Source organism: Camelus bactrianus, chromosome 5 (genome assembly GCF_048773025.1).
Source record: "Camelus bactrianus isolate YW-2024 breed Bactrian camel chromosome 5, ASM4877302v1, whole genome shotgun sequence".
Taxonomy (NCBI): domain Eukaryota; kingdom Metazoa; phylum Chordata; class Mammalia; order Artiodactyla; family Camelidae; genus Camelus; species Camelus bactrianus.
The window spans coordinates 99252574-99267291 of NC_133543.1; the positions used below are offsets into that span (position 1 = coordinate 99252574).

General features: G+C 49.9%; 1 protein-coding gene across 1 annotated transcript in view; it reads left to right on the forward strand.

Moving 5' to 3' along the window:
* The window catches only part of INPP5D (inositol polyphosphate-5-phosphatase D), a 114144-nt gene that overhangs the window by 83947 nt on the left and 15479 nt on the right, over window positions 1-14718 (forward strand). The window contains exons 14-21 of the mRNA XM_010948173.3: window positions 1399-1495; window positions 2033-2171; window positions 3157-3265; window positions 3419-3507; window positions 5961-6042; window positions 9487-9576; window positions 11780-11893; window positions 13160-13242. Of these exons, the coding sequence (XP_010946475.3) occupies window positions 1399-1495; window positions 2033-2171; window positions 3157-3265; window positions 3419-3507; window positions 5961-6042; window positions 9487-9576; window positions 11780-11893; window positions 13160-13242 (803 nt within the window). The remainder of the gene's footprint in view (window positions 1-1398; window positions 1496-2032; window positions 2172-3156; window positions 3266-3418; window positions 3508-5960; window positions 6043-9486; window positions 9577-11779; window positions 11894-13159; window positions 13243-14718) is intronic.

Sequence of the window (14718 nt, forward strand, 5' to 3'; positions counted from 1 at the left end):
CACTGTGGGTGTAGGGACTGTCACTAGCTCCATTCACAGACAAGGCTCTGGAGGCTACAGTGAGGTTCCTCAACCTGTCCGAGGCCCAGGGACAAGGAAGTGGTGGGCGAGGATTTAAACCCAGGCCACACTGCAGGGCAGCAGGGAGAGAGCCTGCATGCAGGAGGCCCATCCTAGCTCGGCCGCAGCTCCGCCCACAGTCCCGAGGGGTCAGAGCCTGCTGAGCTCCAGGGGCCCAGACAGAATGTGAGCCACGTGGGTGGTTTTACATTTTTAGTAGCACATTAAAGAAAGGAAAGGCAAACAGGGCTGTCAGTTTTAATAATGTACTTTCTCAAACCTTATACATTCATAATAGTACCATTTTAAGAGGTAGTCAGTATAAAAATGTATTAGCTGTTCCACAGTCTGTCTTCCTTACCGAGGCTTACAGTCCCGATGTGAATTTATGCTCACAGCCCTTCTCAGGCAGGACAAGCCCATGAAGTACGGCTCACAGCTGCCCTGATGGGCGGAGCAGCTTCCCAGACTTCTGCAAGTGTCAGAACCATCCAGAGCAGGGTGGCCAGACGTCTGCCCTCGAAGGCCAGGGAGTAAATGTTTCAGGCTTTGCAGGCCACGTCGTCTCTACTGTGACTGCTCAGCGCTGTCGAGAGGCGTAGCTGTGCTCCAATAAAGTGTTACCTGCATGCTCAGAAATTTGCATTTCATATCATGTTAATGTATCCAAAACATTCTTCTTTTGATTTTCTCCCAACTATTTTAAAATGTAAAAGCCATTTTTAGCTGGGGGTGGGCCAATGTTTGCCTACTGCTTGACCTAGAGGACTTGCTAGACATGGATTACGGGCCCCCAACCCCAGAAGATCTGATTCAGCAGGTCCAGGGCACAGCCTGAGAATGTGAACCTCCAACCAGTTCCCAGGTGGTACTGAGGCCGCCGGTCCAGGGAACGCACTTAGAGAGCCACTGGTCTCAGTGTGGGATTTGGTCTCTCCAGGAAGCTGGAATGAGCTGGTGGAAGATCAGCCTGCCCAGCCCAGGCCTTCTCCTTCTTAATCTTCTTCCCGAGGCTTCTGGCTGCTTCTGATGGTCCTGCCTGGGCACTGGGGAAACTGACAGTCCCCTTAGAGGGAGATGCCAGAATGAGTTCCACCAGCAGCCTCCTTCCACCACTCATCCCATTTTCTTTTGGTCCTAGAGGAGTCTCGCCCCCTACCAGGCCCATCACCCATCACTGCCCGCCCCCAGACAAAGCTGTTCTACTTTCTTCCTCCTCCACTTTCCCACACCTGCTTTTTCCCTCCTGATAAATGGCAATGCTTCACCTCGATTTCCTGCCGCTTGGCAAGTTTGCCTATTTGATGTTCTGACTTCACCCTTCTCCCCTCCCTTTAGGGAACAAGGGAGCTGTGGGGGTGTCATTCATGTTCAATGGAACCTCCTTAGGATTTGTCAACAGCCACTTGACTTCTGGAAGCGAAAAGAAACTCAGGTAATGGAGCCCATTCCTCGAGAGCAGATATTGAGGTTATCTTCCCAGACAGACCTCAAACCCTAAACACCAAAAGGACGGCTTAGCCCTCGGCCAGGACCCTGTCGGCCTCTAAAGGCTTTTCCCACGGTCTCGTCAAAGGCAACTGCAGCACAAGAGTGAGGGTGAATCTTATCTAAAGGATGGAACAGACATTTCCTTGTGTCATTAACCCAACAGACACCTAAATACCACTCCATTTCTAAAAGGAAGACCTCATCTGGGGCACCCTTACAGTTTAAAACCATTTTGCCTACTGGTGGCCCAGTCGTGAAGACAGCCATCTGGAGGATTCACGATTCTGATTCCCTGCTGAGTGGCCGCTCCCTGGGCCTCCTGCGTTCCCAGTTCAGCCTAGGATCTCGTTAAGGTGGTTTGCTGTAGCAGGGGCTGGAGGTTTCAGTCTCAGTTCCCCCTACATCCCCTCCGACTTCCTGCCATGTGGAGTAGGGAACTAATGACCCTGTGCTAAGAAGTCTGCTTTTTTTGTTTAATTAGGCGAAACCAAAACTACATGAACATTCTCCGGTTTCTGGCTCTGGGAGACAGGAAACTGAGTTCCTTTAACATCACGCACCGCTTCACCCACCTCTTCTGGCTCGGGGATCTCAACTACCGTGTGGAGCTGCCCACCTGGGTGAGGAGCTGTCTGCCTGGAGCTGGGCTGCACAGGACAGAGGCTCCCTGGAGTTAGCCCAGGGCAGAGGGTCACGGAGGCACACAGACCGAGACACTCTCTGCAGCTCAATGCTGTTCCCATTACGGATCTGCCACCTTTCTTTACGATTGGCCTCTGCTCACACCTACTTCCCATGTAACTGTCCTGGCCTCCCCTCTTTGCCACTCCTCTGCCTCTCTGGTCCTCCAGCTGGCTGGCAGCAGGCCCTCAGCTTGCCAGTCCTAGATCCCCAGGAAAGGCTGAAGTCTGAGAAGACCAGCTCAGTTTTCTCCCCAAATTGCAGATCACGGGCCAGCCTAAGGAAGACATGCCTGAAGTTGGATGCCCATCCAGTGAGCAGCAGTCAGAGGGGCCACGTGGCCAGAACAGCCTTGCTCACTCAGGGAGGGTGAAGGATTCCTTGGGAGGGGGTGGGCAGACTCCCCAAGAAGTCAACTAAATATATTCACCAGAGTGGAGGTAACATAAGTTTTGGGAGAAATGGCTATTGGATTCCAAAGCCAACCCATCCCACTGATGTCAAACTGACTCTCAGAGTCCAAAGCCAGATCACAGAGGCCCGATGCCCAGAGATCCCAGGGCTGAGGTTCCAGATCCCTACACAGCCTTACAACAGGCTGTCTCACAGAGAGAGAGAGCAAGAGATGTACCTACCTATCTAGTGAAGTCTTAATAAAGACGATGCTAGAAGTCAGTGTGCAAAAATAGTGTCCGTCCGCGAATTTAGAACAGCCACGAACATATGTTACTGAGTTACATTTCACCACCCTTGCAGAGTGTTCCTTATGAAATGGTTGAGCGTTAATAAGCACCAACCCAGCATCCTGGGAACCAGGGTCTTGTGCAGCTTCGGGCTCTGCTTTCCGGTGCAGCTGGCGGGAAGGCAGCGATGTGTTGGTGAGGGGGGTGTCTCACCAGTGGCCTGGCCGTGTCCTTGCTCCAGGAGGCAGAAACCATTATCCAGAAGATCAAGCAGCAGCAGTATGCAGACCTCCTGTCCCACGACCAGCTGCTCATGGAGCGGAAGGAGCAGAAGGTTTTCCTGCACTTTGGTAAGCACCGCCATTCTCTCCAGCCATCGTTCTGTCTCCCCTTTGCCCAAATATCCTTACCAGAGGGAGGATGCTGCCTGGAAAAGAGGGAAACTTAGCCAGAAGTAAAAGGTGGAAAAACAAAACTGAAACCAAGGTTTTGTTTGGTTTCAGAGGAGGAAGAAATCACGTTTGCGCCCACCTACCGTTTTGAAAGACTGACGCGGGACAAATACGCCTACACTAAGCAAAAAGCCACAGGGGTGAGTCCTCTTCCCTGCCCTCTGTCTCCACCCCCTTGCACATCTTGCCCCTCTTGTGTCTGTTCCCATGAAGGTGAACAGGAAGTGCAGAGCATCCTTGTCCACCAGGGAACAACAACAAAAAAGAAAATTAGAAATCACATGTTGACTGTGCCACAGAGCAAAACCCTCCCCTAAGGAGAAGTTAGATGGAGGCTGGTGTGGAGGTTCCAGCTGAGAAACAACTAGGACCTGAAGCAGAGGGGAAAACTGAAAACGAAAGAAAAGGAGAAAAGCAGGATGCGTGGATCAATCTGATTGACATTGATAGAAACAGGGAACTCAGGCAGAGCTGGCTCGGAGGGGAGAGACGGAGCTTGTTTCCAGGCTTATTGTACAACATCAGTGGAAGATCTCAGCGAAAACATCCAGAAGGCAGCTGAAAATACTAGAGTGATGCTCAAGTGCGATGCCAGGGCTGGGTCATAGATTCAGGAATTGTCTGCACAGAGAAGACAGTCAAATCATGGGGGTAGATGAGGTTGCCAAGAAGTGAGTGGAAGATGAAGAGATAAGGGCTGTGGACAGATGTGGGGTCATCTACGTCCAGAGAGGACAGGAAGAAGCAGAGACAACAAAGGAGATGGAAAAAGAGTGCACGTAGGTGGCAGGAGGACCAACCAGGCAGTTTGGCATCACCAAAGCCGGGGCTGAGAGATTTCAGGGATCAGTGGTCATGGAAGATTTTCAGAAATACATAGGTTCTGATGCGATATACCTGGGGTGGGGCCCTGCTTTCTGTGTCTTTGTGAAGCTCCACTCGTAATTCTCAGGGAGAGCCAATGCTGAGAACTGGCAGCATCTTTGAAATCTAAACATGCACCTGCCCTATTCAGCAATTCTACTTTGGTGTCTACCCAAGAGAAGTTAGAGCATTAAGACAGATACGAGAATGTTTATAGCAACTTTGTACACAATGTCCAAAAACTGGGAACAACCTTACTTTCACCAACTAGAAAAGATAAATGTGGGTTTGGGTTTTATTTTTTAATATTTTTGGTTTTGGTGGGGATTTTTTTGTTTTGGTGGGGGGAGGTAATTAAGTTCATTTATTTATCTATTTTTTCTTTTTTTAAATATATATTTTTATTGAAGTATTATTTATCTATTTTTTTGATGGAGGTACCGGGGATTGAACCCAGGACCTCATGCATGCTAAGCACGTGCTCTACCACTGAGCTGTACCCACCCCCCGAAAAAAGTGGTTTTCACAGACAGTGGGATACACCTGCAACAACAGAACAAAGAACTTCTACAGGCGACAGGAAGGGTGAAAGAAGCCAGACATATATACGTGTATACAAAGACTATATATGGAATGAGTCCATTTATAAGTTCAAGAGGACGTGACAGAACACTTTGGGATGATGGAAATTTTCTCTGTCTTGATCTGGGTAGTTCAATGGGTGTGTACAAATGGTGACAAAATCCTCAGGCTGTACAGTTTAGATTAGTACACGCTACTGTGTGGAAGTTGCACCTCAAGTTAAAAAAGAGTAACTGGGCAGTCCAGAATTAGAGGCAGTGAAAATAGAACATTCTTGAAAGAAAATTGGTGAAAAAAAAAGAAGAAAAGAAAAAAGTCATTTAAGGAGATGCCACGGATAGGCTTTTTTAGGATGAGCACTTCTATGTTTGCAGGCAGAGGAGAAAGAGCTAGAGCTCAAGAAGATAAGGATATTCATTGCGGAGCGTTATTGTCGTTGCCAGTTTGCCTTGTCTGTCACACCCAGTGGACACCTTGCTCACAGTATAGCCCAGAGAGAGCTTGTCATAGTACATATTGCTTGAACAATTTGATGGGTAGACGGATGTGTGGGTCAGGTGATGGATATGTGCATAGGTAGGTGGGTGGATGGATGGATGGATGGAGAGACAGATAGGTAAGTATATAGGTGGATGGATGTGTGAATGGGTGTGCGTGGCTGGAGTGTGTTTCTGTTTTTGTTTTAGTGGAGGAGCTTGGGATTGAACCCAGGACCTCATGCATGCTAAGCATGCTCTCTACCACTGAGCTAGACCCTCCCCCTTGGACTGTGTTATTAAAGTAAGTGACTAGGGAAGATAAGGAGAGACTGGGTTGAAGATCCAGGTAGAGGACTTCATCTGAGTCAGGAGAACAGAGAATGTAAAAATACAAGAGACTCTGAAATAGCAAGGGGGGTGGGTAGGGAGCACGGCCAGGGGAATCGGTCTGGTTCCAAAGCAGGGGTCCAGGTGTCTGCAGGTGCGGGGCACGGCTGTGGAGGCAGATGGAGAGGGTTTAAAGCCACCTCTGGGGAAATCCTATAAAACACCAGCAGCAGGGGAAGGCAAGGATTACAGAGGCCCTGAGTTAATCTCTTCGTTTACGATATGTTAAACAAAAAAAAAAGTGGCAGGCATTTTACAAAGCTTATGATTTTGATCCACAGATGAAGTACAACTTGCCCTCCTGGTGTGACCGAGTCCTCTGGAAGTCTTACCCTCTGGTGCACGTGGTGTGTCAGTCCTATGGTGAGTGACAAGTTGGGAAGTTTGACTGCCCTAAACTAAAGGGCTCCTGTCTGTCCATCTGTAAAATGGGAGACTGCCCTGCAACCCCAGTCAAGTGACCTTAAAGAAATGATGCCTTCTGTCCCTTCTTGGGCTGCAGCAGAGTACATATCTTCTGGTTTGGGAAACATTTGAATTATGAGCCACTTTAAAAAATAAATCTAGATTTTTTTTTTGAAAAGAGCTTATTATGTTTGAACCATATGAAAGCAGTATTTTCATTGGTCAAAATAGTTCAATAATGGAAATTCATATGGTTCAACCTAATACAGATCATAAGTATACATATATATGTATTTGGGGAGATTTAAAGATAAATTGGGTCAAATTGATGAAAAAGGAATACTATGCAATGTTAAAATAATTATGGAAAAGTTATCCAGGCCTGTTTCACCTCCACAGAGTGGGGGTCTTGCTGCCCCCCCCCAGGCCACCTTCATAGCTCCCACCCTCTCTGGGGACCGACAGACCCCCACATTCAACTCAGGTCCCGTTAAGTTGAACTGATTTCCATTCCTTTCTTTTGCGAGCCTCCTGCTGCCCAGAAGGGACCAGAGCAGCTACCCTGGGACAGTTTAAGGCATGCGCCCTGCAGTCCCCTCGTTCCTGAGCTCTGTTTCCCAGAAGTAACTTCACCAGATGAACTCCACTCACCTTTAGATACACAGAAAGGCAACTCACCCCCACAGCCACAGCCAAGCAATTGTTCCACCTTCACAACCTTCAAAGGCCCACGTGGCACCCTCTGCCCGCAGCCTCCTCACCTGTGTGTTCCCTCCTCGTGCCCCCTCCACACCTGAGCTCTCCGGGCCTGTGACCCTTCCTGCCACCTTCAGTCACACCCAGTCCTCTCTCAGCTGCGCCTCCTGACCACACCCTGCAGCTCCGTGAGTCCTGCCAATTCCTGATTCAACCATCTGCCCTCTTCAGCCGGCCTCTGCAGAGATTCAGGAGGGAGGGTGGCTTGTAGCATGACCACTTTTTGAACCTGAACTCGGCATTCAAAACAGTGGAGCCATAATGGAGGTCTTTAGAAAGAAGGAGGGAGATTGGTCTGGAAGTGGCATTGAGGAGCAAGGAGGACGCAACTTCCCCCTCTCCAGGCCACACATGAGGGGTGGGGAGGAAAACCAGGCCTCGCTTGAGAGGCTGCAGTGTCTTTCAGGAAGGTCCAGGTTTGGAATGTGAAGGGAAATTTGAAGATGTAGGGAGTTTTGTTAATGATATTTCATGGAATACCAGAGGGCATGGCAGGAGGGTTTAATGAGTTGCAGGTGGGCAAGAAATTGGTAAGAAAAGGGGATGAATGTCCAGAGCTCAGGAAATGGCAGTAAACTGGGAGCTTGAGTCTTATGGAGGTTGGCATCAATAGGATGTAAAGGTGCCTACTGCTGAGTAACAACTACCTTAAGATTCTCTCATCATCCAGCAGGCTAGTTCAGGCTTCTGCTTCCTGGTCCCGGATTCCCAGCTCAAGTCATGGATGTTTAAATCTCTGCTTGGGTCACATCTGCTAATATCCTGTAGGCCAAAGGAAGTCACGTGGGCAGGCCCAGACTCCCAGTGGGAGTGGGGGACGCACAGGGTATAGCTACAGGGAGGCCACCTAAGTAGCAGCTCCCCCCCTGTTTTCGGGCACAGTTAGTGTAGTGCTAATGTTACCACATTCAGTACACATGTAAAATATTTTTAAGAATTTTTTTAAAAACCTGCTTGTCCACCCTTTAACTTCTCCTCTTCAATCACCACCACAAACTCGTAGCCCCACACTTGGCCTGACTCCCCGCTTCCGTCGGCTCCTGCTTAACACAGCACCAGACCCTCGCTGACTTCTTCCTGCTCATGTCCAAACATGTTTCAGGCTGGTGCCCCTCCTGATTCAGGGAAGGGGTGCCCACTTCCTGGCCTGGCTAAGCTTTTCACCTGCACCATTTATTTGCTCCATGTCTTCCTTCTCCCCAGTATCAGCATCCCCACTCCCCAGTACCAGCATCCCCACTATCCCCAGTACCAGCATCTCCACTGTCCCCAGTACCAGCATCCCCAACATCCCTAGTACCAGCATCCCCACTGTCCCTAGTACCAGCATCCCCACTGTCCCCAGTACCAGCATCCCCACTGTCCCCAGTACCAGCATCTCCACTGTCCCCAGTACCAGCACCCCTACTGTCCCCAGTACCAGCATCCCCACTGTCCCCAGTACCAGCATCCCCACTGTCCCCAGTACCAGCACCCCTACTGTCCCCAGTACCAGCATCTCCACTGTCCCCAGTACCAGCATCCCCACTGTCCCCAGTACCAGCATCCCCACTGTCCCCAGTACCAGCATCTCCACTGTCCCCAGTACCAGCATCCCCAACGTCCCCAGTACCAGCATCCCCACTGTCCCCAGTACCAGCATCTCCACTGTCCCCAGTATCAGCATCCCCATTGTCTTCCTTCTCATTCTCTTTCTCCATCCACCGCACTGTTGTTTCAGTTTGTCTTTCTGATGGTCGTTAGCAAGTGAGTAATTTTCTTCCCTGTTTATTTGCCATCTATATTTCTTTTGCAAATTTTCTGCCCGTATCCTTTGGTTGGTTGAGGGGTGGGATGTTTTTCCTTTGCCAATTTGTAAAAGCTTTATTGAAAAGGATATATATCGGTTGATTGCCTCCTTGGTATCCTGTGCTGCCTCCTTTGCCCATTCATGCTGGCTGTGCCCTGGAGTTTCATCCTTATCTCTTCTCATCTTTCATGTCTTCCCTGTGGAGCCTGGGTGTCCTTGTGGCTTCTGCTTCCACCTAACCTCGTGACTCCAAATCTAAAGCTATATCTCCAGCCCTGAGTACCCAGCCGGACATCTCCATGTGACTGTATCAGAAGCACTTAGAACTCAGAATTTCTAGAACTCTGCTCTTTCTCTTACCCCCTCCAGACATGCTCTGCTGCCTTCCTTTCTCATCCAAGCACCAAGTTCCTTAAAAGAGTTGTCTACACTCAGTGTCTACATTTTATCACTTTCAACTCTCTCCCATCCCAGAATGCCTTGTGGGATGGGGGAAGGTGCCACCTCTCGCTGATGGGCTCAGTGACCTCAACCCGCATCCCACTCTGGAGCGTGAGCTCCTCATCAATACAACAAAGTGCATAGAACAGAAAAATCTTCACAGTTCACACTCCACAATCTGTGTGTTTAAAAACTTGCAAGTCTTTAGGAAAAACGATTACAGGCACATTTAGCCATGGAGGAGACAGTGTCATACACTTTCACTGAGACTTTTGAGTGTGGTCGTGGAAGGTCAATGGAACCACAGGTACAAAACAATGAAACTTCTGGAATCTTCCAAAAATATAAGTCAATTTCTGCCAAGGGTTTGCCATCCTTGTCTTGACCAGAAGGATTTCTCCTTCCCTCCCCTGCAGGCAGCACCAGCGACATCATGACAAGCGACCACAGCCCTGTTTTCGCCACATTTGAGGCAGGAGTCACTTCCCAATTTGTCTCCAAGAACGGTAAGTGGTGGGTGGTGTCCGACCCACTGTTCTCCGCCTTGGGAGGCCGGGGCGCTTGTCTTCTGGTTGCAGCAATCGACTGTGTGCGTTAGATGAAGGCTCATCCTTCCAGGCAAGTCCACCGTCCATCCATCTGTTGGGTCTCATCATGTCCAAGACACATCATGATTTCAGTCTTGAGCATGTTCTTGTTCCCTTTGGCAAATATGTCAGCTTTTTAAGCCTCAGTTTTAATACAGTCTTTAAAATTGGGGAAATGAGTATCTACCAAAGATGATCCTGGATGGGACATGGATGATTTATTAGTAATGCATTGATTTTAATATGCTTTAAATGTGATTATTTCTGTAAAAGGCAAGCAACACTGGTTTTCCAGTTAGTCTTGTGGTATACTTTCTTATCTAAATATGTTTTATGTTTAAGTTTACAAAGTAAGTCTATTTAAAGAAAATGTTAAGTCAATATTAGTGCAGGTGTGTGGTAGGCAGTAAAAATTGTGAAAATAGGATACAGATGACTGAGTTTGGAGAAATGCTAGAGTAAATAATACTCTGTAGATTTTGCGGATAATTTTTCAAATAATCCAACTTAACCTTGGTCGCCAGCCCACCCTTGTCCCAGCAGAAGCCTGGTTCTTTGTAGCATGTCCAGCCTTGGGTCTGGATGACCGGGGAACCATGATGTCACCTTCTCTGCCCTCCCCACCATTTCCACAGTCAGCAGACAGTGCAGGCTCATTTAGGAGGGCTGAGCGGAGCGCCTAGTACAGGCTGGAAAAGCTTGTATTTCTCTGTGGCCTTTGGGCTATGAGGGATGTAGGATGCTCTTGATCATGCTGTTAGGTCTAACACACTGCTGGGGTCACATTGTGGCCCCAGCAATGTGACCTCTACTTTCTGAGCAGTCTCCTTCCTAGCTCTGGTTGCTGTGCCTTTCCAGAGCCTTCTACCTCTTCCCCTGGTCCCACCCATCTCTCCTTTCTCTGAGTGCCTGCAGTGTTGAGGGGTGGCCCATGCCATCACATCCTCAGTATCCGCTCTGTCCCCTCCCCTGGGACTCAGCACACCGCAGATCATCACAAGTACCGATTCACCTGGATTGAGCATTGGTTGAATGTCTATCTAAGCAGAGCCTTGGTGCTGTGGGGCTTAAAAAAAGGAAGGAAAGTAAATGAAATAAGCCAGACAGAGAAACAAGTACTATACGGCATCACTTATATGTGGAAACTTAAAATTTTTAAAAAAAAAATTTTAAGTAGATTTCATAGAAACAGAGAGTGCAATGGTGGTTGCCAGGAGCTGGGAAATGAGGAGATGTGAGTAAAAGGGCACGGACTTTCAGTGACAAGACGAACAAGTTCTAGGCCTCTAATATTCAGCATAGTGACCACAGGTAATGACACAGTGTTGTATGCTTGAAATTGGCTGAGAGTAGATCCTAAGCGTTCTCATCACACACACACACACAAAAAAATCAGTTACTTATGTGAGGTGATGGATGTGTTAATTATCTTGACCTTGGTAATCATTTCACAGTGTGTATCAAGTCATCGCATTGTACACTTCAAATATACACAATTACATTTATCAGGTTTTCTGCAATAAAGGGAAAAAGAAAAACAAAAGGAAAGCAGGAAGGATGAGGGGACAGAGGAAGGGAGAGCGTCCTTGCTCGCAGGTGGCTCAGAATTTACATAGAAGGACAGAACACTGTTCAGAGCCAGCCTAAGGACGCTTGCAAAAGCATCATCTAAGTGAGTACCAGACTGCGAGTTAACTAGGTACAGACAAGCATAAGGAGCAGAAGTTACTTTGTCTGAGGGAAGACCAGGCATCCCTCACAACCTGAACTTAGAAAAGAGATAGGTTTGGGAATCAAGCCCCTGAGCTTTGATTTTTGCCAGAATCCATGGGAGGGGGAGGCAGTGAGGTTGAGGGCGTCGCCCGAGGCCACACAGCTCTGGTGGCAAAGCTGAGAGTGGAACTCTTGCGCTCTGCTCCGCACCAGCTTTGATTCGTCAGAGGGGCTGTTACCATCATGAGGATGCTGCGTGGGGGTGGTGGGATTTCGGGGGAACTGCTCCTTCCGCTTGGACTCTCATCTTCCCTGGGCGCTAGGAAGGAGCACGGTTTTGGGGGCCTGGTTTGACACACTCATCTCCAGGCACCTTGTAGAACCAAATTTCTGTTCTCACTCCTTCCAGGCCCCGGGACTGTGGACAGCCAAGGGCAGATCGAATTTCTCAGGTGCTACGCTACCCTGAAGACCAAGTCCCAGACCAAATTCTACCTGGAGTTCCACTCAAGCTGCTTGGAGAGTACGTGCAGGCCGAACTGCCTTTTGTGGGGGCGAGGGGCATAGTACCCTGTCCTTCCCGCTCTGGCCTCATCTGACTTACCGATGGGCCTCAAGGGGGTCAGAAAAGTGGGGCTGCAGGTGGAGGGTTCCAGAGGACACCCAGTTACTGCAGGGGGCCCCCTACTGACGTGCAAGGCTGCTGCTCCAGTCCCAGGGACAGGTAGTAGCGGATGCACAGACCTCCTTGGCAACTGGATCCTCTCCTTGTCCCTCAGGGCGGAGTTTAGTCCACTTGAGGGCCCCCAAGCCAGGGCTCTGACTCAACCCGAGAGCCCTGGGTGAAGGTCCGGAGCTCGGGGGGGGCCAGCGCCAAGGCTGGTGCAGCTGCTGACAATCCCCTCTTCTTGCTCGGGGTCCGTGTCACAGGCATCTTTCTCAGGTGGTCCGAGCATCTGAAAGCAAGGTAGAGCTGGACAGCCTCCTGTCAGCAGCAGCAGTTAGCACAAACTGTGTTTAGAAAACACCCTTTCTGGGTGACACTTCTAGGCATATTGTCTAAAGCTGTTCCACGGTGAGCAGATCTGTGCGGTTTCCAGCTCTCCTCACCGAGATGGTCTGGACGGGGGGTTCAGGGGGTGGCACATAACCTCACAGAAGGAAGCATTTTGTGACGGGATGACAGATGCTTCCAGGGCTTCTGGGAACAAGACACGTGCCACCAGCTGCAGTGCTGCGCACACACATCCCCTTCCCTTCCTCCTCAGACTCAGCCTGGGCTGGCTCCTGGTGACAGCTCTGCCTTCTCTAGGAAGTCTCCAAGTCCCAGTTCACCAAGCAGGGGCAAAGCACTTCCAAAAATGATGAGGACTTTGTGCGGGTGTTTTTAATAAACTATCGACATTTGCATACATTTCTATGGAAACAGCATATTAGGAAGCTAAAATTAGCATTTCAAAAGGCTGCTATCTTGAGTGGCGTGGGATGAGCTGTCATGTTTCCTAATCTCTTTGCCTGTGATGTGATGATTTCTTTGTTGCCTGGTTTGTTGCAAAGAGGAGCCGAGAAGGAGGGAAATCTCTCCGATTCTCCTAAAAATAATTAGACTGTGTTGGCAAATGACCATCCCCTGCACTAAAACAGAATCCCCAACAAGCCTGACTCCTAAATGATGCTGCAGCCCCTGCAGATGGTGTCTTCTTTGGTCCTGGAGGAACAACCCTAGGAGTCTTCTCTGTCTGGTTCTGGTTTCCGTTTTCTGAAAACCAGCCTTCCTGTCCTCCAACAGGTTTTGTCAAGAGTCAGGAAGGAGAAAATGAAGAAGGAGCTGAAGGGGAGTTGGTGGTGAAGTTTGGCGAGACCCTTCCAAAGGTAATTCAAGAACAGGGAGAAGTTTGCAGTCATCAGCCAGCAGTGCTGACCAGGGGACCCGGCCAGACGGAGTGCAAACCCCATGGACCAAATGTAGAAGAGGCTGCCCTAGACTTCTCTTTCAAGGCAGTTGATGTCACCTTTCTCAGCTGTGGTTAAACATGGGCCTGTGTCTAGTGGCCCCAACATTCCTAAATGGATTTCGGTTCCCCTAATGGGTCATGGAAAGGCTACAGGGCACCTCATCTGACCATGGGGCTTTACAAAGATGAGAACAGAGGGAGATCCCAGAGAGGCCTGTTCACGGCCACACGGCTGCGCCTGTTCCCTGCAGTGTTCCTTCTTCTCAGCCCTGGCTCAGAGGATCCACTGGAGGAGCAGAGAGGAGTTTGTTTGCTCCGGACACACAAAGTACTCGACGTGTCCATGGCCCCCCGCAAGCAGAGGGTAGAGCTGCAAACATGCAGGCAACCCTTAGGGGGAACACATTTGTCTTTACTGCAAAACAACTGGTTTCCACCTGGCACCCAGCACTGCTTTTGTGATGTTAAATTGATGGTGGATGTATCCGTTGTCCACACCAGGAACATGTGGTATAGGACCCCATGTTTTTGTTACTAACAAAGGAGGGGGATATAGAGGGAGTGTCCAGGCTGGGCAGATCTATCACACAGGGCGGAGGTCTCAGGCTCCCCTGGAAGGTTCCCTCAGAGATGATGCCTGAGGTGAGTCTTGAAGGACAGCGTGAGGCTGGTGTGGGCTATGGGCTGGTGTCCTGGGCCACCCGTGACGGCATCAGTGGTTGATTGGAACCAACTCTTGGGCCACACACAAGAAGGCAGATGCCCGAATCCCAGAGTCTCCTAATCCAAGTACACTTCTGATTGGGGTCCTCCATGAGACCAGACATAGCTGTCAGAAGTCCCTGTCCTTGGGCTGTTTTCAGGTACCCAAGTCCTGGTGGCTCTGGGCTCCAAGGCAACATCCTACCTCAGCCACCCACCCCACCCTCCTGCCTCCTCTCCTGCCCAGAGAAGCACCCAGAGAGCCAGTTTCTTACTTCCTTGAAGTTGGGAAAGATGCCAGCATCCCAGTCCCCACAGCCTGTGCACCCCTGTCCCCACGTCCTAACGCTGCCCAATCCGGCTCCTCTTGCCTCTGTCCCCTTCTCTCCACCCCACTCCCACCTCCCAGATGGCCCCATCCCTCCTGTCTTCTCGCTGAGGCATCATGAAGCCTGGCAGATCTTTCTGGAATACCCGTCTGACCCTGGCATCCTTCCCTCTATCCAGTTAGTCCCTCATGTCAGCCCCTCAGTTTGGCTCCCAGGCCCCTCCTCGCTCTCCAGACTCACCTGCTCCCACAGCACCTGGGGGCCCTCACTCCCTCCTGCCCCTTGACCCTCCACACCACCTCTGTCACCTGACAGCCTCTTCTCTTCACCCTCTAAAACCCCGTCAAGGCACCTGCCAGAGG